Genomic DNA, 22157 nt, shown 5'->3' on the forward strand with positions numbered 1-22157 from the left:
ATAATTCCCTCAACACTGTCAGACTATTTACTGAATCTGCACTACTATTAATCGTTTCATAGTTCCCATCACCAATGTCTTTCCACTTATGACTGTATGACTATAACTTGTTGCTGGCAATCCTTATGATTTATATTGATATATTGATCATCAATTGTGTTGTAAATGTTGTACCTTGATGAACGTATCTTTTCTTTTATGTACACTGAGAGCATATGCACCAAGACAAATTCCTTGTGTGTCCAATCACACTTGGCCAATAAAAAAAATTCTATTCTATTCTATTCTATTCATATGTCCATATCCATGGACTGATAACACAATTTATCTCTTTTCTTTGAAGTCCTCATCAAGTCTGTCCAGCTACAAAATTATTGTTCTTCTCCTTCTTCTGTCCCACTGACTTTCCCTTCCTACATTTAGTTGTGATTCAGTCCTCGTTCAGTCTTTCTATATAACCAAACCACCTTAATGTACTTTATAAGAGAAGTAATAATACTTGTGTGCTATTGCAAGAAATGAAATAGTCTCAGATTTATTTTCTTTTTATGTATTTTCATAATTATGTTGAAAAAACAACATATACATAACATAACATAACATCAGAGTTGGAAGGGACCTTGGAGGCCTTCTAGTCCAACCCCCTGCCCAGGCAGGAAACCCTATACCATCTCAGTCAGATGGTTATCCAACATTTTCTTAAAAATTTCCAGTGTTGGAGCATTCACAACTTCTGAAGGCAAGTCGTTCCACTTATTAATTGTTCTAACTGTCAGGAAATTTCTCCTTAGTTCTAAGTTGCTTCTTTCTTTGACCAGTTTCCACCCATTGCTTCTTGTTCTACCCTCAGGTGCTTTGGTGAACAGCCTGACTCCCTCTTCTTTGTGGCAGCCCCTAAGATATTGGAACACAGCTATCATGTCTCCCCTAGTCCTTCTTTTTGTTAAACTAGACATACCCAGTTCCTGCAACCGTTCTTCATATGTTTTATCCTCCAGTCCAAATCATCTTTGTTGCTCTTCTCTGCACTCTTTCTAGAGTCTCAACATCTTTTTTACATCGTGGCGACCAAAACTGGATGCAATATTCCAAGTGTGGCCTTACCAAGGCATTATAAAGTGGCACTAACACTTCACGTGATCTTGATTCTATCCCTCTGTTTATGCAGCCCAGAACTGTGTTGGCTTTTTTAACAGCTGCTGCACACTGCTGGCTCATATCTAAATGGTTATCCACTAGGACTCCAAGATCCCTCTCACAGGTACTACTATTGAGCAAGGTACCACATATACGGTACTGGTGCATTTTGTTTTTTTGGCCTAAATGTAGAACCTTACTTTTTTCACTGTTGAATTTCATTTTGTTAGATAGCGCCCAATGTTCAAGTCTGTCAAGATCTTTCTGTAACTTGAGCCTATCTTCTGGAGTGTTGGCTATTCCTGCCAGCTTGGTGTCATCTGCAAATTTGATGAGTTCCCCATCTATCCCCTCGTCCAAGTCATTGATGAAGATGTTGAAGAGTACTGGGCCTAAAACAGAGCCTTGGGGTACTCCACTGCATACTTCCCTCCATGTGGATGTAGTTCCGTTGAGGACTACACGTTGAGTGCGGTTGGTCAGCCAATTACGAATCCATCTGGTGGTGGTGCTGTCTAACCCACATTTTTCTACTTTATCTAGTAGTAGGTTATGGTCTACTTTATCAAATGCTTTACTGAAGTCCAAGTAAATTATATCGACAGCATTCCTCTGGTCTACTAATTTTGTCATTTTGTCAAAGAATGCGATAAATATACCTTAACAAGAACATTAGAAAAATGTAAAAACAAAGAATAAATACTATAAGCATTTTCCATCTAACTTGGCAAAATTCCCTTCATTCTTAGAAAAATGAGGAATACTTGGGCATGTATAATAATTTTCCCTACACAGCATTGTTAAAGCCAGGCTTAATCTGTTAATAGTTTCTACCATTCCATTCCAAACTGTTCTGAGGCAGTTCAGCCTCATTAACCTTTTAAGGTTAATGTCAGACTATCGCTGTGTTGCATACTATTCAGGATCCTTAACTAAGCCATAATCCACAATCACTCCCACTTAGGGACTGATGTCTGCTAGACAGTATGTCTTTCCATCTGGGTTCTTTTCCGTAATAGCAGCTGCCTATAGCTAACAAGTGCATCATGAACTCTCTCACATGGAGCGATTCAAAAACAAAACAAGTGCCAAAACAGAAAGTGCAAGAAATCTGGGCCAGATACTCCATTGGGAATAAAGCTCAGTAGCTGCGTTCCAGAAGATTTTTCAGAGTCTAGATCAACTTTAGTTTTAGCTGCTCCCCCTATTGGAATTTGAGAAACACTGAAACTTTCTGCTATATTTCTTTTATTCCTAAACCATAGAATCACTAGAAGACCTTTAAAAGAATTTAGTTCTAATTATCTTAAGTTATACCAAAAAGAAGCTATAGAAGCAGCCCTTATCCCATCTTTCCTAAGAAGCTGTGACTGAAGGAATAGAATAGTTGCCAGGCAACCCAGCAACACCTGTCTTTCTGGAGTAAAAGATGCAGTTACCAGGGCAACAACATCCTGTCTTTCTGAATACTGTCCTGTAATGTGGAAGCTGCAGTTTCCATAGTAATCTTTTTGACCTAATTAATTCTTACTTATGTGATTTAATTGTATTTTAATATTGACTTTTGTTGGCTTGTTGTTTGCAAAAGCCTTTTTCTTCGAACCACCTCTTGTCCAGCTCAAAATGCAGCTTCCCCGCTCACAGACTCAGGGCGTAAGAGAGCTGCAGAAGCGGCAAGCAAAGCAGGTGTTTGGGAAGTAGTTACCCGGGCAACAGAACCAGGGCGTTCCGGAGGTGGTTGCTATGGAGAGCTGGATGCTGACGAAGGCTTGGGAGACTGAGAAGACAAATTGCCCACATCATTATCTCCAGGCTTGTCAATCATACATATTCACTTATTTACCTCCGAGAGGCAAACAGCGCTAGGAGCAAAGAGCAAAAGGAGAACGTGTGTGCTCAAGCCAGTAACGGTGCCAGTGTTAAACTTCAAGCCAGGAGAGACAGTCACCATCCAGGATGGCAACCATCACCTGCAACCGGTTTACAGAAGAATATCAGCTCTTCGAAGAGCTGGGGAAGTAAGTTTGAGAAAGATCTGGGGGAAAAACAACAACTGTGTTTAATCTAATAGGAAATGTTGGGTTGTGCAGAAATGGGGGTGGTTAGAAGCCTTGATCAGAATAAGTGCAGCTTGTATCTCAAGGCAAAGACAAGGCAATGTAGTGAACAACAACCACAAACTCATAAGAAAGGAGGGAAATGCAGGCGCTAAAGACAGCAAAAGAGTGCATTAGGAGAGAGAGAGAAAAAATCAGGGAATTGGCAAACATTACCAGCCTGCTGTTAAAATTAAGGCAGTGGAAATAAGCACGGGAAGGTTACAACTGCTTGCTGACACTGTTCTCTTATTGGAATGCTTGTTGGTTCAGCCTGTAGTTCTGAGCTGTCCCAGCCAGAGAGGACAAGGGATCTATGCTCCTGTATAACAATTCTGTCGTGTTGTGAATTTGGGAGAAGTTTATGCTTCATTTGTCTAGTGAGAGCAACTTCCCAACGATGGCACTCTCTTCCCTGGGAATGATCAACCCCCATCCCATTGCTTTCCCCCCCCCAAAAAAAACCTTACTTTTTGTGAGATAATGATACAGCCACCTTGAAATCTCTAGGTAAAAGCACCCAAGTCAGTGCAAGAGAGTGTACTATTTGGGTGCTGCAACAAACAGATGGGTCTATGTTTAATTTTGCACATTTCTAGCCATGTTTTTGCATGCACAATTACACAAGCTTCCGTTGTACTGTTAGTTTGCACATGTGTTTGTCCAAGCCTATATCTGTGTGCATAAGGATATGTGTGAGTTTGCATTACAATATTGTTTACTCTCAGTGAAGCAAATACAAAGTCACTTTATTTGATTAAATTTCTGGAAAGATAATCAAGAGCTATGTACAGCTTTAGGGAGAGAGTGTTTGGGATTATATGTATTTCATTCTTTATAATGCATCTTTATAAGGCTAAAGAACATAATTCTTTATGTTCTATTTTTAATACTGGCAGGATTTCTGACTCTGTAAATGATGCCTGAATATTTTTGTACTTTTTTTCCTTTTTTTGGAATCATGTATGTATTTTCTGATGTATTTGCTATTTTCATTGTGTGTCTGTAAATGTAGTCCTTTGTTTCAACTTTTCTGTTGTATGTTTGCATTTTTTTTGTATTTGCAAAATATTATGGAAATGTGCATTTCGATTTGAATACGTAGATGTTCCGTTTCTCTAAGAACACACATTGCTACTTTGCATCCATACATACATTTGTGTGGAAGTACTTAGGTTTATGCAATTTATACAACGAACCACACTGGGAAAAAATATATATAGGACAAAAATTTATCATAAAGAGACGAGGACATTTAATTCCTTTATTAGCACATGTCAATGTAAATAAAGGGCCAAGATAAAGTGTGCCAAATTCCATACGAGTCAACTTCATAAAAGTTGACAAAATCGAATGGTTTAAATGTTACTGGTTTACATTTTGCACCAACCTTATATTTATATTCACATACATTTTGATGATTAAATCATGCATGGGTGGATGATAGGTGAGTCAATGAGCAGATCTCTGCAATAAATGGAGATGTGTTTCATTCTAATCCTTAACAAGCATTCTTAAGCATTATTTTTTCCTTTAATATGCACCTGGGAAAAAGTCAAGCTCAGTTTGTCAGGTTGTCAAGGTTCCAGAAAAACCTCTTCTAAAACATAGACTAACTCTCCTATAGGATATCACTTGCAAAGGTGATTTGGACGGGGATTTGGCAGAATGTACATAAGAGTATTGCAAGAGAGCAATGTTTCAAAGGCGCGTGGCTCAGATAGAAAAGAAAGTAGGCAGCATTTTGAGTTCTTCAATAGTGATTCAAAAAGTCGTTTTTTGGTGGCCACCAAAGTGTTACTACCATTTGTGTTTTGTTTTCTCTCTCTTTCTGCTTGGATCCTCATTCACTCTCTATTAGTTCACTCAAGAATATATATGGACAACAGGGTGTGGTGTAGCTTCCATTTTTCTCTTCCTTTATCGTAGCACAGGTGGGAGATGGAGAAGCAAAAGAAGAATGTTATTGCCATGGAAGAGCCCAGGGACAATTGAATGTTTTCATGGCAATAAAATGTTGTTGTTTATGATGTGCATGTGTGGGGGTGGGGACAGGTGGGAGATATAAGTTGCATGAGGAATACTCTTATCTTTGCAGATCTGCACCTAAATACTGCGTATCTATTGCCTTAAATATCCTATAGTCATTTGGTCTTGTTAATGTCATCTAGCTATTGGTTCACATATTATTCAATCTTATTGCAAATGCCCAAATCCTTAGCAAGGAGGGTCAAACCAATAGAATTTTGCGGAGGGGATCAACTTCACTTGAGGCAAGCTTATGGAATTATCCTGCGATAACATATGTAGGACATTGCTAGAGACTGTCTTCTGTAAAATGCAAAGAATTATGTATTTACACCATGAATGTACATCCATATGCATCTGTATTGGCTACTTATGTCCTAGTCCTTAAACTGAGAACCCACTGTTGTGAAATGTGTAACAAGAAAATATTTAAGGAACCAAGGGATAAGGATTTAATCTTGGATAAGCCATCATTGGCATTATCTACAAGTATTTATTTTTTTGAGAAATATCCAGTGTCGTGACCGCCTCAAATTATTTCAAATATTATTTGGAGAAAAAAAATGTTTTAATTTTGCATCATAATGAGTTTCTAAATCCCGCTAGACTTAAGATGGAAACCTAGTCCTATAGTCAAGTCGATAGGCTTGGCTCTGTTATTTTCTCATAGCATTCTTTTTGCTTGTATGTTTCAAAGATTGGTATATCCCTTTCTGATGTCAGCGGGGACGGGGGAAGGGAGCAAATGATGTAATGTATGCAATGGCTGATGCTGTGCCTCTTACATACTTGGAGTATGTCACTGCAAGCATGTAATGTGGAACATGCGTCATGATGTCAGAATACTTGTATCATCATTTTGATAAAACTTAGCTACTGTGGATGCCTATGACATAATTGGGTAGGATAACTTTTCCCTACCAGTTGTCCTTTATATTGTTGGACCACAATCCCATAATTAACAAACAGCAAGGTTAATATATAATACTTGCAAAACATCAGGTTGGAAAAAATTGCCCTATAGTCATATGCTATTATTTGCCGGGTGGTCTAAGAAGCTGGCAATGCAGCTCTTTATGTTATATAAGACAAATACACTTGAGGTTGAAAAAGCAAAATAATGTTCTAAATTTATATTTGGCATGCTAGAAACAAGGGGGAAAAACAGATTGAGTTAATATCTTCCCAAGCTCTTCTGCTGTACAAAGTATTTATGATGGAAAATATTTTTGTTCAGTAATTATGTTTCTAAATTGGCTGTGTATTGAAGGATTGATCTAAATTTTTTAAAAAATAAACATTTCTATTTATCAACAATTCAAGATATGGGTTAATTAAAAAGGTTTTCCAATTGATTTTTTTAATATGACCAAAGGGGGAAAAGGCTTTCTAAAGTGATCTCGAGAAAAAGTAAAAATCATTTTCTTTCTTTTAAAATGTCTTGTGTTGGAATCTTAATAACTGGAGAAGTTTCCAGTATATTCACATTATACAAAATGGTCTTGCATCAGATCCAAAAGGCGTTATCTCAATGTTTTAACATTGAGTAAACAAAAGTAAAGGTAGGGTTCTGTTAGAAGGGATATAATGCTATTATTTACATGACTGTGTCAAATGCCTTTCAAGACAGCATCAAATTAATCTTTAAGAACGCTCTTTCAATCACTCTTGCAGTAAAATTACCTATTCTGGTTAAGTAATACAGTTTCAGATAGAGAGTGTTCACAGAAAGATTAGGGGGGGAAAAAACCCAAGAGATGCATTGAGTAAATATGATGCCTTGTTTTAGAAGCCAGAAAGGTGATCACATCAAATGATCACTGATTAGCACATAGCACTAAACTGCTCCATAGACTCATGCTAGAAATCTCTCTTGCTAAATGAATTATTTACACTTTTAAAATCTTGCTTTTCTCTGCTAAAGAGTCCCAGAGCAATGAGGAAAATATCCTCAGGTCAACAGGCTGTACTCAATGACTCATTGGATCCTTTCCAGCTGTAAATTTACAGCTTATTATAATATTGAAATATGATTGCATTCATTTGTTCAACTATCTAGACTCATACAAAATGAGTTCCCAGTGGTTCTAAAGCAGTTCACACAAACTCAGGATAATTAGAGAATTCTGAATAACCTATCATTAGTTGCCAGCTGTTGCCACTAGCTAAGCTAATGTTCCTGACAGCAGTCTTTTCATCCAGCAAATCAATAATAAATTTACTGTAAGAACATAAGGATCTTGCTAGATTGGGCAAAATCAGTCAAGGATCTTGATTTCCATGGTGACCAACTAGATTCTCATAAAAAGCCATACAACAGCAGAAAACAGTAGTAATTCTTTTCCTGCTTTTAAAAAAAATTATCCCTGCCAATTCTTCATTCATACTTCTGTGAGAATGCTCATATGTTCTTGTCACAAGGCAAAAGCAGGAATGAGGAGGCCAAATGTTGTGTGTGCATAGTACAAATTTATACAACACATTCCAATAAGGAGGAATAGTTATTACTGAACAAAAATAGCTCAAATGATAATAAAGTCCTGAATTTATTTAGATTTTGTACTGCTGATTCCATAAGATCAATGGCAGCATACAATAAAATTAAAACAAAGTATAACATATTTAATATGTAAAATATGTGCAAGAATACTAAAATAACAGCAACACCTCAACACTAAAATCTCCATGGTAAGATCATGCAGCAACCACATAATATCAAAACCTAAATTATAATCAACCTCACTACTATTCCCGTAACTCATGCTTCCTTATCCCCACACACACATAAACACACAATAAGAAACTAACATCAGGAAGATGATATCAAAAACCAAAAGCTTCTGGCTCACTTCAGTTTTTAATTGGAAGCAAGGGACTGTTCTACAATGTTGGAGCCATTATAGAAAAATACACCTCTCACGACTTTGAACATACACACACGTACCCACCCAATCTTATGAAAATGCTAGATCCTCAAGAGTTTTTCCAGAAGATCAGTTTTAATGGGAGAATGCAGTCCTGAGGATGCTGTAGGAGAGATGAGCATGCGGAGCCCAAGGACAGGGTTAAACACACCATTAGTTTAAAGTCCTTCTGTTCTCACAAGAGATCCAAATCCAGCCACTTGTGACTCCTGTTGACCCTTATCTAGTGCCAATTTGATTTGACCATTAGTATATCAGAGTAATGTCAGAAGTTGAGTTCAAGATACTAAAAGTTTATTACATGCTATCTATACACAAGAATCTGAATGGTCCAAAATTGGCACTAGATAAGAGTCAATGGAATTCATGGCGAGCTGGACTTAGGTCTCTTGTGGGAATGTAAGAACTCTCAACTGAGGATGTGTTTAACTTGCCCTTGGGCTCCACCTGCTCATCTCCTATGGATACTTTGGCACGAAACACAAATGGCTTTATAGGCCAAATTCAGCACTTCAAACTGCACTTGGAAGTCTATTGGCAACACCTAAGCATTTTATTTTGTACAAATCACAGCTTTCCAGTGGCCTTTAAAGGCAGCCTTACATAACACACATCACATTAATTTGTGTGATAATGTGGGCATGAATTATTATTGTGGAATCTCCAAGTTCTGGACAAGGTTTGAAATGCTTTTTATATGGTTAAGATACTGAGTTAGAAAGCAGAAGACCCCGAGTTTAAATCCCACCTTCTCTATGAAAGTCAACTGGGGGAATTTGAGTCAGTCACTATCTCTCAGCCCAACTCACCTCATATGGTGGTTGTTGTGGGAAAAATAGGAGAAAAGTATGTTGGATATATTCGCCACTTGTAAAAATAATAAAAGCAGGATACAAATGAATAAATGAATGAATAGATAAATAAATAAATGTTTACACATACATATACACACACCAAAATGGGGAAGAATATTCATTACTCTAGGAAGGCTAGTGCCTTGACATAATTTTTCACATTGTGGACATAACCCATCCCCTTTTCATTTTGATAGCCTTTCACTTTTTCTAGCCCAACAATATATTTTCCTTGGTGGGTTAACCACATCTCTGCATGATATTCCACATGAAGTAGTTTTACACTTGCTTAAATGTACAGTTGGCTTAATTACACTTGGCTTAATTATTTCTGGTGTGTCACTTGTATTTTTACAGTTTCACACACTGCCCATCACAATCCCAAGATCTATCAGTTCAGACTCCATTTGTACAGATTTGAAGTTAATATATTTTGTTTCAATATATATTACACTGTTACCTTTATCTTTTTAAAAATCATGGCCAATTTATCCAATCTAAAGCTATACCTTGGGATTTCATCACAGCTGTTTAATAATTTAGGTCATCGGGAAATTTGATTACTTTCCAGCCTTCTCTTTAGTTAATTGTGAGCCACTTTAAAATCCCCATCCAAATATTAGACTGAGTGCTTTCTTTGCTAGATGCTAATCATTTTCCTGAGTCTTCAGGATAGTCACCATGGGGTACTGCTCAATCCTAGAAAGTGTCTTTGGGTCAGATCCCAACAGACCTGAAAGAAGACAATTTTCAAATGGCAAAATAATAGTATGGAGTTTTTCCTCTAATAGAAAGCAACACATCAAAACAGCTGCTGAAGTACTTTGACATATTGTGCTTCCAGACCCATTTTGAATACAATGCTGTTTATCTGTCTGTCGCTTCCTGTTTAATACTGTTGAATGTGTAGCATTCAAGAAAACTATTTCAGCCAGAATTCTCTTAGGTTACTCTAGATCAGGGGTCTCCAACCTTGGTCCCTTTAAGACTTGTGGACTTCAACTCCCAGAGTCCCTCAGCCAGCAAAGCTCTGGGAGCTTTGGGAGTTGAAGTCCACAAGTCTTAAAGGGACCAAGGTTGGAGACCCCTGCTCTAGATGACCAGAGAGTTCTGCTTATTGTTTACTTATATTCCATTGCAGAAAAATAGATGTTGAGGTCTGTTCTATGTAGCCAATGACACATTCCCCTTACTGTTTCTATTCTTGAGAAGGATGCTTCTCTTTTTCTCTGTAAATAATTGAGCTGAGCATACTTCAAAATGATTGGGATACACTAACAATGTGTTATGCAATACTTCTTTTTTCAGCCGTATATTTTATCAGGCTTCCATGTGAGCCTAAAAACGGGAGTGGGGTGTGTGTGTGTGTGCTGCTTTAAGGAGTTGACTCATGAAACTGAATGCAACTCATAAACTGAAGCAATTAGAAGTTGCTTCATCAAGTAGCAGAGAGGTGCATTTCTTGCATTCACGCAAGAGCCGAAGTACTTTTCCCCCCCAAATCTTTTTCAAGGTAGGTGTGGGCCTAGTAAGTTGGAATTTAGAAATGTACTGTCCCAGAAGTCTAGTCCAACCTAGTGAATTCTGAATACCAATAACTGTGCTGAGATTCAGACGCAAACATTTCAGCTTAGTGCAGGGATGTCTAAACTTGGCCCCTTGAAGAATGGTGGGCTTCAACTCCCAGAATTCCCCAGCCAGCAACTTGCTCATATTTATAGCTCATGCTGGCTGGGGAATTCTGGGAGTTGAAGTCCACCACTCTTCAAGGGGCCAAGTTTGGACACCCCTGGCTTAGCGTCTGCCTCAGAGCTTTTCCTTTCCTGAACAGGAGGAAGAATGGACAGTTATCTCTCAAGGACACTTCAATACACAGCAGTATAACAAGTTTAATAAATAAAATTAGAAAGAGGACAACAAAACCTGAGAGGCTGATTAATGATTCCAACTCAAAGCACATTGATTCCCTTTCCCTGCATTCTCAGCTTTCACCTTTCCTTTATAGCAGGGGTCTCCAACCTTGGTCCCTTTAAGACTTGTGGACTTCAACTCCCAGAGTCCCTCAGCCAGCAAAGCTGGCTGAGGAACTCTGGGAGTTAAAGTCCAGAAGTCTTAAAGCGACCAAGGTTGGAGACCCCTGATTTATAGAATGGCTATGGGGTATTGCCTACATTAAGCAACAACTGATTCTCACAATCATCCTTGAACATGGTCTTAGTTTTCTCCCATGTCAATGTGTTAGTACGGGTACAATCTTGTATGGCAGTATGTTGGGATGCCTTCCTGCTCACACCTTTCACTCTTCTGCTGTGAGATCAGTTGGATTTTTTTTAATAGTGCTGTGATAGAGCTGTGGTGGCACAGTGGTTAGAATGCAGTACTGCAGGCTACTTCTACTGCCTGCCGGCTGCCTGCAGTTTGAAAGTTCGAATCTCACCAGGCTCGAGGTTGACTCAGCCTTCCATCCTTCTGAGGCCGGTAAAATGAGGATCCAGATTATTTGGGACGTTATGCTGACTCTGTAAACCGCTTAGAGAAGGCTGTAAAGCACTGTGAAGTGGTATGTAAGTCTAAGTGCTATAGCTAAGTGCTATTGTTATCTAGAATTGGAGGACACCATGGGTAAATGGGTAAATGCCAGAAGAGATGGAGAGACAGGAGGAGGCCAAGATTTCTGTGTGTAATAACCAATTTCTGCAAACTGGCTAGATAAAAGCCTGGCCAAGGCTGCTAGCTTTGTTCAGAAAGTTTTTGTGGAGATCTTTATCGAAAGCTTTGTAAAACTTCAATCAATCTTTACTGTAAAGATTACTGAGACTCATAAAGAAAGCTCGAAGGGGAATGAGACAGGACTTGCCTTTACAATATTTACCGTCGCTCATGTTTGTCACAGGAATTAAAGTAAATGAACAGAGACAAGCTCCTTTAATTTGGTTTCATGTTTGGCTACGCTTAAAACAAGAGAGGCAGAAACCCGAGGAGGATCTCGGTTCTTTCTACTTGAAACATGATCAGAGGGACAAGGTTGCTTTTGTATTTGCAATTTGAATTACATTTTGTTTCCTGGCCGTGTCTTCGTTTGAACTTACTTCATGCAGAAAATTGTGTCATTTTAAAACACACAATGGATTACTATTGGATTTCAGTAATTTGTAAAAAAAAAGAAGAAGTAAAAAGTCTATTATAAAAAAAAATAAGATTTTTTTTAATATTAAATATCAATTGCCTTCCCCCCCTCAAAAGAAAAAAAATCCATGATCATTGTTTTTAAGCAAGGGATACTTTCATTATGCAAAATGCCTTGTATTCATTCGTTATTATATACAAAGAACCTTGTATATAATAATAATACTTTAGTTTATAATAATAATAATAATAATAATAATAATAATAATAATAATAATAATAATAATAATAATAATAATAATAATAATAATAATACTCTAGTTTATAATAATAAAACTCTAGTTAAAGACAGCCTTTGCATTCCTGATATGGCCATGCTTTGTATGTGATTGCTTGTACTGTATGCATTTGTTTTATTATTTGAGTGATAGCACACACACCCTCTGATTTTGAACCTGCCACCTCACTGATTTGATTGCATAAAATCACTAAGCGTGAGAGTTGGATTTATTTCTCTGCACAGCGCAGACTGGTAGAATTAAGCATCAGAGAAAAAGTGACAACACATTACTCAGTGCAGTGCCGCCAGCCACAGGAGTGGGTTTATCTACATGCTTGTCCCACTCCTCTCTTCCCCCTACCCCACCCCGCAGCATGAGAAGGCAACCTTCCCAGAATTCACTGTTTCCCCGTTCCTCAGATTTGACAATATGGTCAAAGTCCCAGCAGCCTCTTTTCATTGGCAAAATGAGAAAACTGGCTTCTTCTGGACAAGCTTCTGTTAAGACCGTGGAATCAAAGAATGGAGAGGAGCTGATATTTTGTTTAAAAAAACAAAAACAGATGGTTTTCTCCCTAATAACTGTCATAATGTACTCAGTCACTTAGCCCCTAATGAGAAATAGGAGAAGGACAAAGGAAGCGAGTGAAGAATATAGACAGGAATGAAGAGAGCAAACCAGTGTGCGTAAAGAAACTGGAGAGGATCCAAGCAGGGGGAAGAGGGGAGGAAGAGAGAGAGAGAGAGAGAGAAAGAATAGAATAACTCTTGCTGAGTTCTTGGAATCCACCCCCACTGGCAGGTGAAAGAAAAGGCTAAATGAAATTATCATGAGGCACCATATAATCAGGCACCTCATTCCAGAGATGTGGGGGGGGGGGGAAGAGAGATTTGCTTAAAAATAAGAAGAAAAAGAATATTTCCAACCCACACTCTTCTTGCTAGCAAAGAGACAAACTCTTAAAATGGTTTCATGGAGGAGGAATGCAAGGGAGGCAGGCAGGCAGCCTCCGAGCCAACAAGTGAAGTGTGAATAGGGGAGTAGAGAATGGTTCCAAGATGCTGTGCTATTGCAGGGATCTGCCAGCTCCCAGAGTCTGAAAGCAAAAGGAAGCCCCTGTCTTCCCATCGCAAGGCAGAAATAATTGATAAGAAAGAACAGCAGAGTTTATTGATAAAAGTACTAGACTGAGCAAAGTAAATGTCGTGTCCCACTCCTCCTCTGACGGCTGGGTCGGGGAAGTCCGTATCAAGCGTGGCTGCAAAGCCTCTGCAGCTTTGCCAAAGTTCTGTCAGAGTTCTCAGGGCAGGCAGGAGACCAGGATGTGATTTCAGCAATCCAAGTTAGACTTTGCCTGACTCAAAGAATGCCAGAAAACAGATCCTTTATATAGGCCATGGGGTGTGGCTCCATGACTCAGCACTTATCCAGGCCTGCCCCTCCCTTCCTTTTTCTGACGTCGCCTCTCCGGAAGCGTGGGTCCCTCCAGCCTCCAGCTGTCGGCAATTCCAGCTCATGACTGGCTTCACACTCCCCAGGCTCACATGCTGTGGGGGAGGGGCCCAGCTGCTCTGTTTGTCCGGGCATGGTGCCAGGACTGGGGGCTGGAGGCATGCCAGGACATTCTTCTGTACTATCAGTGTCTGGCAGGAGATGAGAGGGGCCCAGCTGCGGAGAGGGGGGTGAGCGAGGCACAACAGTAAAGCAGAACAAACCATGTTCAAAAATCACCTATTGATAGTCCTCCCAAATGTTTGGAAAGCAGCTCCAGGTCCCCAAGGAAATTGTGATCTTTGGGCCTTTTCCTCCTATCCTTGGGTTTGCAGAAAATGATGCCAGCATCTCCCTGCCTCTGTTTTAAATTATTGCAGTGAAGTTTCTCATTGACAATGGCTAGCAGACTGATGGAGTTCTTCAAGAGTTAGAAAAAAAGGAAGACAACTCTGTTCAACACAAGTACCACTAAGGATCCTTTGACCTATTTTTATTCCTTCTATTTTTCTGCAGAATAAGACAAGTCTTAGCAGACCACGGCTGACCTCAAAAAAGCTAAAAAGGGTTAACCTGGCTAGGGTTTGGATGGATGGCCACCAGGAAATTTGGTGTAGAGTAACTTGGAAGTTGAAAAACAGTAACCTGGAAACAAGGCAATAGCAAACCCCATCCACCTCTTTGTGGGGAAAATCACATGAGTGTGACCAAAAGCCAAGTTTGGCACAAAAGTTGACCTCATCTGTCTATCCATGCTAAAGGAATTCATAATAAATAAGAAAACCGCCTGGCTGAAATTCACGCAGAACATTACCATTATGGCATCAATGAAGCAGAATTGGTTGTGTTCATATAATATAAGTGCCTAAATAAATCATACAATGACCTAGTTCACACAGCAGGTTAAGGCAATGGCTGTCTCCTCCCAACACTTTTTCAATTGAGATTAGCAAATTGTGCAGACTCAGCTAGTCTGTGGGCGATTCATTTTATTGCAACTGGGGGATATATCTATTTCAGCCTTTGAATTCGCCTTTGTAAAGGGGGAAGATATACATCTACATCTCTTTTGGGGAGGGTTCATAACTCTGCACATATGGTGGAGTTACCCTCCTCAGTACGATGCTAGTCTAAAATTAGGGGGAGGGAAGAAAAAAAGTTTTCCTTGTTGCTACTACTACTTTCTTCTTCTTTTACCTGGAATCCTTAAAGGAGTCTTGTGATTTAGAAAATAAAATAGATAGAATGTTCTTGTCATGCCAAAAACCAACAATGTTCCCATCTGCACATTGAGTTGACAAGACTGGTGGGCCATAGGCAGTATGAAAACTAGGGAACTCAACCAAAGGATATGAGGATGAGTGGTGTCAGATGTGATTGGATTAAGAAAATAAGGAATTCTGACTTGCTCTACTTTGCAAGACATGGTTTGCTTCGCTTATACTAATTAATAAATACACTTATATTTTGTTTATTTCATGTAAGCTATCCTAGGAACATAGTAGCTACTACTATGCAAGACATGGTTTGCTTCACTTATACTACTTAATAAATACACTTATATTTTGTTTATTTCATGTAAGCTATCCTAGGAACATAGTAGCAAGAAGGACCCAAAGAATAACTGAACTTGAAGAAATGACTGCATTGTATCTCTGGAGAGAAGAATTATCTCCCTTCCTAGAGGCATTTTGGATGATGTATTCAGTGTTGTGGCCTCAACTGAGAATGTGAGAAAACAATCAGTCAGGGCCGTGAAGTGGTCACCTCAGGGAGAATTTGAGTTTTCTGAAAGGGCTACAAAGAGTTAGTTGTTCACTGTAATTCTATTGCATGTGAAAAGGGTGGAGCTTGTGTACATTTCTGCCTTGCATGGAGGGCAAACTGCTTTGGCCAACACGAGTAAGTGTCTTGGGAAGGAGAGGGGATGAAATGTTATACTATGTCTTGCCTTACAAGATTTTCCTCAGATCTTCCCTCATAACCCAGAAAACTGTGGATATGCTGATCAGTATAACCAGGAGCTTCTCCATCCACAGGGAGCACTTCCAAAGACATTTGGGAATCAGCCCTGAGCATTAAATGTCCCCATAAACAAAAAAAACAAAAAAAAAACCACACACAAAAAAAACCACTGCAGTTTCTTCTCCTGTGAAGTCATTCTCCTCACATTTTTCTGTTAAGAGATTGCTTAGTGGAGCAAGGGGGCAGATGAGATGACCTATAAAGTGCCTTCTAACTAACAACAGCATTATTCTCACAACATCGCATAAATATTTAGTTTCCTAATGCTACTTTCAGGTCTGGTAACTTCTAACCAGATCATCTGGTGCAGAATCATCAAGCCCATTTTTCACATTGGGCTTATGGGAGGCGTGAATGCCCACATAAATCAGCTCCATTTTTTTCCCTATGGGCAGTGATGAAGACATGCAGTTCAGAAGAAAACACAGGAAAAGGGAACTCTGGGAGGAGTAGGTATGAAGGAGAGATTTTATGTAAATTTGCCCCGAACTTAGCAGATACCCATTGAGATTTCTTCTCTCTGCAAATAGCTGCTTCAGAAGAGGACAATTCCTTAGGAATATTGAAAATTACAGACCAATCTCTCTATGCTGCATCACCTGCAAAGTAATGGAATCTATCATTAACCAATCCATTACCCTCCACCTAGAAACAAACAACCTACTCTCTAATAAACAATTTGGTTTCAGAAAAAAATTATCATGTACCTTACAACTTCTTCACTGCAAAAACATATGGACTACAAACCTTGATCAGGGCAAAGCAATAGATGCAACCTACATAGACTTCTGTAAAGCTTTTGACTCAGTAGTACATGATAAACTTCTCCTAAAACTAAAATCCTACGGCATTTCAGCACCCCTCCACAATTGGATAACAGCTTTCTTGTCAAACAGACAACAAGTGGTCAAAATTGGCAATGCTCTATGAAATCCTGTTCCTGTCAAAAGTGGTGTTCCCCAAGGCAGCTTTCTTGGACCAACACTCTTCTTAATGATTTCTGTGACCATATTACAAGTAATTGTGTTCTTTTTGCTGACGATGTCAAACTATTTAACACCACAAACAATACAACTAGCCTTCAAAAAGACCTTGACTTTGTATCTGAATGGTAAAACTTGGCAACTTCAAATCTCAACCAGCAAATGCTCAGTCTTACATATTGGAAAAAAGAACCCAAACACTAAGTACAAGCTTGATGGACATTACCTTAAAGATGACCCCACCCTGTTAAAGACCTTGGAGTTTTCATATCAAATGATCTAAATGCCAAAGCCCCCTGCAAATACATCGCAAAAAAGGCTTTAAGAGTTGTAAACCTAATATTGCATAGCTTCTTCTCCAAAAACACTACACTACTAACCAGAGCATATAAAACATTTGCTAGACCAATTCTTGAATACAGCTCGACTGTCTGGAATCCATACCACATTTCTGACATCAATACAATTGAACGTGTCCAGAAATATTTTACAAGAAGAGTTCTCCACTCCTCTGAATACAACAAAATACCTTATGCCACCAGACTTGAAATCCTGGGTTTAGAAAATTTAGAACTATGCCGCCTTCGACATGACCTGAGTTTAACTCATAGAATCATCTATTACAATGTCCTTCCTGTCGAAGACTACTTCAGCTTCAATTGCAACAATACACGAGCTCACAATAGATTTAAGCTTAATGTTAACCGCTCCAATCTTGATTGCAGAAAATATGACTTCAGTAACAGAGTTGTTAATGCTTGGAATACACTACCTGACTCTGTGGTCTCTTCCCAAAATCCCCAAAGCTTTAACCAAAAACTGTCTACTATTGACCTCACCCCATTTCTAAGAGGTCTGTAAGGGGCGTGCATAAGAGCACAAGCGTGCCTACCATTCCTGTCCTATTGTTTGCTTTTGTTAGATCCAATTAATATAGTTATTACATACTCATACTTATATATATGCTTATATATTGTATAATTATTTCATGCTTATGCTTATATATACTGTGTGACAAAATAAATAAATAAATAAAATAAAATAAATAAATAGGGAAGGAAGAGCTTTGGGGGAGAAAACTATTCACTTGTCCTTCCCTTCAGCTTCATGTTTGCTGCAATTTCAAAAAGAGACAGCCCTCTTCAAAATATACTATCCCTTGATAAATATAAGGATATATGTCTTGTTAGATCCTTTAATTCTCAGTCCTTCCATGGACTGTTTTATTTGTATCTGTGTTCATCGGGAAAGCTCTATAGAGAAATTATTGGAGAAGGAGGGGCAGGGACAAGTAGAGGAACATACAGTATTCACCCTCAAACTGCAAGCATGTCTGAATGCCAATCGAGACACCTCACCCACTCAACCACCTACATGCAAATTAAAATATGAACACAGTGAATACCTGTCACAGAACACAGCTCTTCACACAATATGCTCTTGCATACACATCCTTCTGGTTACTTCCGGAACATGTACACACACACCACCACTTTGAAAGAGACAATTCTGTTCCCTTTATATATAAGCTAGATGTAACTTGTCATTCACCAGCTTTAAAATGCTGGTTTCATTAATCGTTTCATCCCATCTTGCTGAGAGTTGATATGATTCACATCAGGATAAATGAGCTGAAGTTTTAAACAGAACTCACCAATTTTAACACTAATTTGTTTTGAGGCTACAACAGAGGCATTCACCAAGAGAGCGGGGGGAAAAACCCTCCCATGTGACTAAAAGCAATATTTAAAGGGCTCCTAAGTTGGATAAAAAGTGCATAAATTCCAGTTAGAGTATGAGATAGGACCTTCAAAAATGCTAAGAGGTAGATTAGTCCGTCTATTGTTTTTCCAAGTCAGTCTTAACCCCTGGTGACTTCCTGGACAAATCCTTGTAGTTTTCTTGGCAAGATTTTCTGGTCTGATTCCTAGGGCTAAGAGAAAGTGACTGGCCCAGAGGTGGGTTTCAGCAGGTTCTGACCAATTCTGGAGAACCGTTGGCGGAAATTTTGAGTAGTTCGGAAAACCGGTAGTAAAAATTCTTACTGGCTTTGCCCCCATCTATTCTCTGCCTGCCAAGTCCCAGCTGATGGGGAGGAAATGTGGATTTTGCAGTAACCCTCCCCTGGATTGGGGAGGGAATGGAGATTTTACAGTATCCTTTCCCTGCCACGCCCACCAAGCCATGCCACGCCCACCAAGCCACACCCATAGAATCAGTAGTAAAAATTTTTGAAATCCACCACTGGACTAGCCCAAGATGATCCTAAGGCAGGATCATAAGGCGGGACTAGAACTCCCAGTCTGATTTATATCCAGGTATCTTAACTGCTATAACAAACTGGCTCTGATGTTTACAAAACATCAGCTGATTTTTTTTTTCTCCCTGTTACTAGAATATTGACCAATCTTCAATATAAGCCTCTAGCATTTGTCCTGAATCTTATGTAAGTTACAGGGGAATCTCCAGAAACTCCCTGATCAAGATGGGCCTGACTGAAAACTCTGCTATAGAAGGATAGTTGGGATATTATTTGTTGGCTCATCTGCTTCTTTTGGTCCTCCTTAAAAACAGTGCTGTGCTTCAGCTGATGGGAAAGACTGGCCAGTGGAGATAGCTGTACTACAGTTCATGTTTCAGATAAATACAATTACCCTCAATGAGTCTGCAGTGGTCAAGACCCAAAGGGAATCAGGAGACCATTTTATAAAGGGCCGTCTACGAGCTCCTTTGTTATGAGTGAGGAAACTGGTACACAGAAAGGCAGTAAAAAAAGAACTGAGGTAGATTCTGCCCTTATACAACTTTGGGTTATATTTGTGGTAGATAGGAAATAATTTAGTTGTTGGAATTTTTTTTAAACCCCATCCCCTTTCTTTGCAATCCTTCATGCCAAAGACACTCTAAGAATTGCCTTTGAAAGAAGAATTATTTTCAATTTAGGCAGATGCCAAACAGTCTGACAAATAGCAATCAATCTGTTTAATGCCCATTAAAGTGATGGTTTTGCTACTGCACATGTATTCCCCATATGTACACAAAGACTCACAATTCCCAATGATAGTTTCTAAATAATAGGAATATAGCCAGGAAGGGCATGCAGATTGCCTCGACTTATAGCCATTTGTTTAGTGACCCTTCGAAGTTACACAACGGCACTGAAAAAAAGTGACTTATGACTATTTTGAGACCGTTACAGCATCCCTGTGACCACGTGATCAGAATTCAGATGCTTGGCAACTGGCATGTATTTATGACTGTTGCAGTGTCTCAGGGTCATGTGACCACCTTTGTGACCAGCAAAATCAATGGGGAAGCCAGATTCATTTAATAACTATGTTACTAACTTAACAACTGCAGTGATTCACTTAGCAATTGTGGCAAGAAAGGGCGTAAAATGTGGCAAAACTCACTTAACAACTGTCTTACTTAGCAAAAGAAATTTTGGACTCAGTTATGGCCGTAAATAGAGGACTAGTTGTATTCATCTTTACACAGCAACAATGAGTCTAAAGTCATGTTAGTAAGGTTTTCAGCCCAGACTGTATGGCAAGAGTAGGGGAACTCTAGATTAGGAATGAACATTCCAGCTCCTAAACTCACATCCAACAGCAATAGAACTGCATCCAAGTCTAACTGGATATTCTTTGAGATGTTCAGGATACAAGGCATAAAATCTCCTGTGATATCCACCACATTTTAAAATAAAAAATAAATTTGCATAAAGGCAACCTTCCATTGGTTCACAACATCAGTACATTCAAGCTTATTGTCCCAAGTTCATGTAAATAAGTTCATCTTAATTTCATTAGCTTCCTTCCCTTTCTTATAAAAGTGGATTAGTGGCAAAACGTTACTGAATTTTACAATTGAGAATCTCTAAGGATAGCAGTATCATCAGAAGCAGACAGTCCAAGCTGTAAGTGCTGAATAAACTGCCAATGTATATCCTTAAGTAAGCCAAATACTATAAAATTCTATCAAGGGATTAAAAGTACCTAGTCCATCAAGAACCTAGTCCAAAATTGTGAGAAGTTACATTAAAAAAAAATCAGCTGTTTTTAAAGTGGGATGTTCTCATAATGTAACCTTTCTATTAAAGCTACCTATTCAACCCAATCTTTTTCATCTTGCATTATTACAAGATGCCTTGTGTTACCTTCCCTATTCTCACCTGATCCTCTGCTGCCAAGCTAGAATAGAGTAAGAAACAGCTCTCCATTTGTACCGAACACCAATTCTCTGTGCATAAGTTTGCATTAAGGAAAACCAAAAATACATGGGAAAATATATCCATTCTCCCTCAACTCTAGGAAGGAGGCAAGGACAAACCACTTCCAAAATCTTGCCAAGAAATCTGCAGGTAATTGCCAGGAGTCAACACTGAGTCAAAGACAAAAGTAACAACAAAAAGGATAAGGAACAAGAGCTTATCATAATATCAGAGCTATATCCTAGTATCAGATAGTCCCATTGCTGAGCTGAAGTGCTCTTCACCCAACAGAAAACAGTAGCCTGAAATTTGCTGTCCCAATTGCCATTTCTTATCTTGGCTTTGTTTTCACTCTCTACTTGACTCCTTGCAAGGTAAACGTGCAATCAATTTAAGATACCAAGGTTACACCGAACAGGCTAGGGAAAAAGTGGGAAAGAGTTGCTGATGCCAGACCTGAAGCCTTCTGCAGACTGAAGATGTACAATTCAAAATAAATATCTTGGTCTGAATAAAATAAGAGAGCAGCTTTGCTTCCATGGGAAGGACCAGCTCTCCATTCAAATAATAAGCATTATTTTGAGAAGCACTTGTATCTTGGGAGGGAACACATCATCATTATAACTGCTGCTGTGGAAGAACTATTATCTGTAGGATGGGGTGGAGAAAATACAGGACTTTAGAATTCTTTTCTTTCCAATTGAAAAGACACTACAAATGGGCTTCTTTCTTGAGCCTTTTTTAAAATCACTTTTGTCCCTTCCCCTCTTATCCACAGATGTCTCCGTCCAATTTCCAGGTGCCTCCACTAAAACAGCATGTCTTTTGGAATCTGTGACTTTTCAAGTAAATTTCACCATTTCACCTTCACTTCCTTTACATTCTATTTTTTTAGGCTGAACTAAAGAGTTGGTTACTGCTATGAGCCTTTTCTACTTTGTATATTGTAAAGGCAGAGATAAACATTATTTCAGAATTGTTTTAGATGATGCCATACCA

General features: G+C 38.9%; 1 protein-coding gene across 1 annotated transcript in view; it reads left to right on the forward strand.

Annotated features, from left to right (window-relative positions):
* The first annotated feature begins 3093 nt into the window (after positions 1-3093).
* The window catches only part of CAMK2A (calcium/calmodulin dependent protein kinase II alpha), a 177945-nt gene continuing 158881 nt past the window's right edge, over positions 3094-22157 (forward strand). Inside the window, exon 1 of the mRNA XM_058169649.1 lies at positions 3094-3155. Within this exon, the coding sequence (XP_058025632.1) occupies positions 3094-3155 (62 nt within the window). The remainder of the gene's footprint in view (positions 3156-22157) is intronic.

Source organism: Ahaetulla prasina, chromosome 2 (assembly GCF_028640845.1).
Source record: "Ahaetulla prasina isolate Xishuangbanna chromosome 2, ASM2864084v1, whole genome shotgun sequence".
NCBI lineage: Eukaryota > Metazoa > Chordata > Lepidosauria > Squamata > Colubridae > Ahaetulla > Ahaetulla prasina.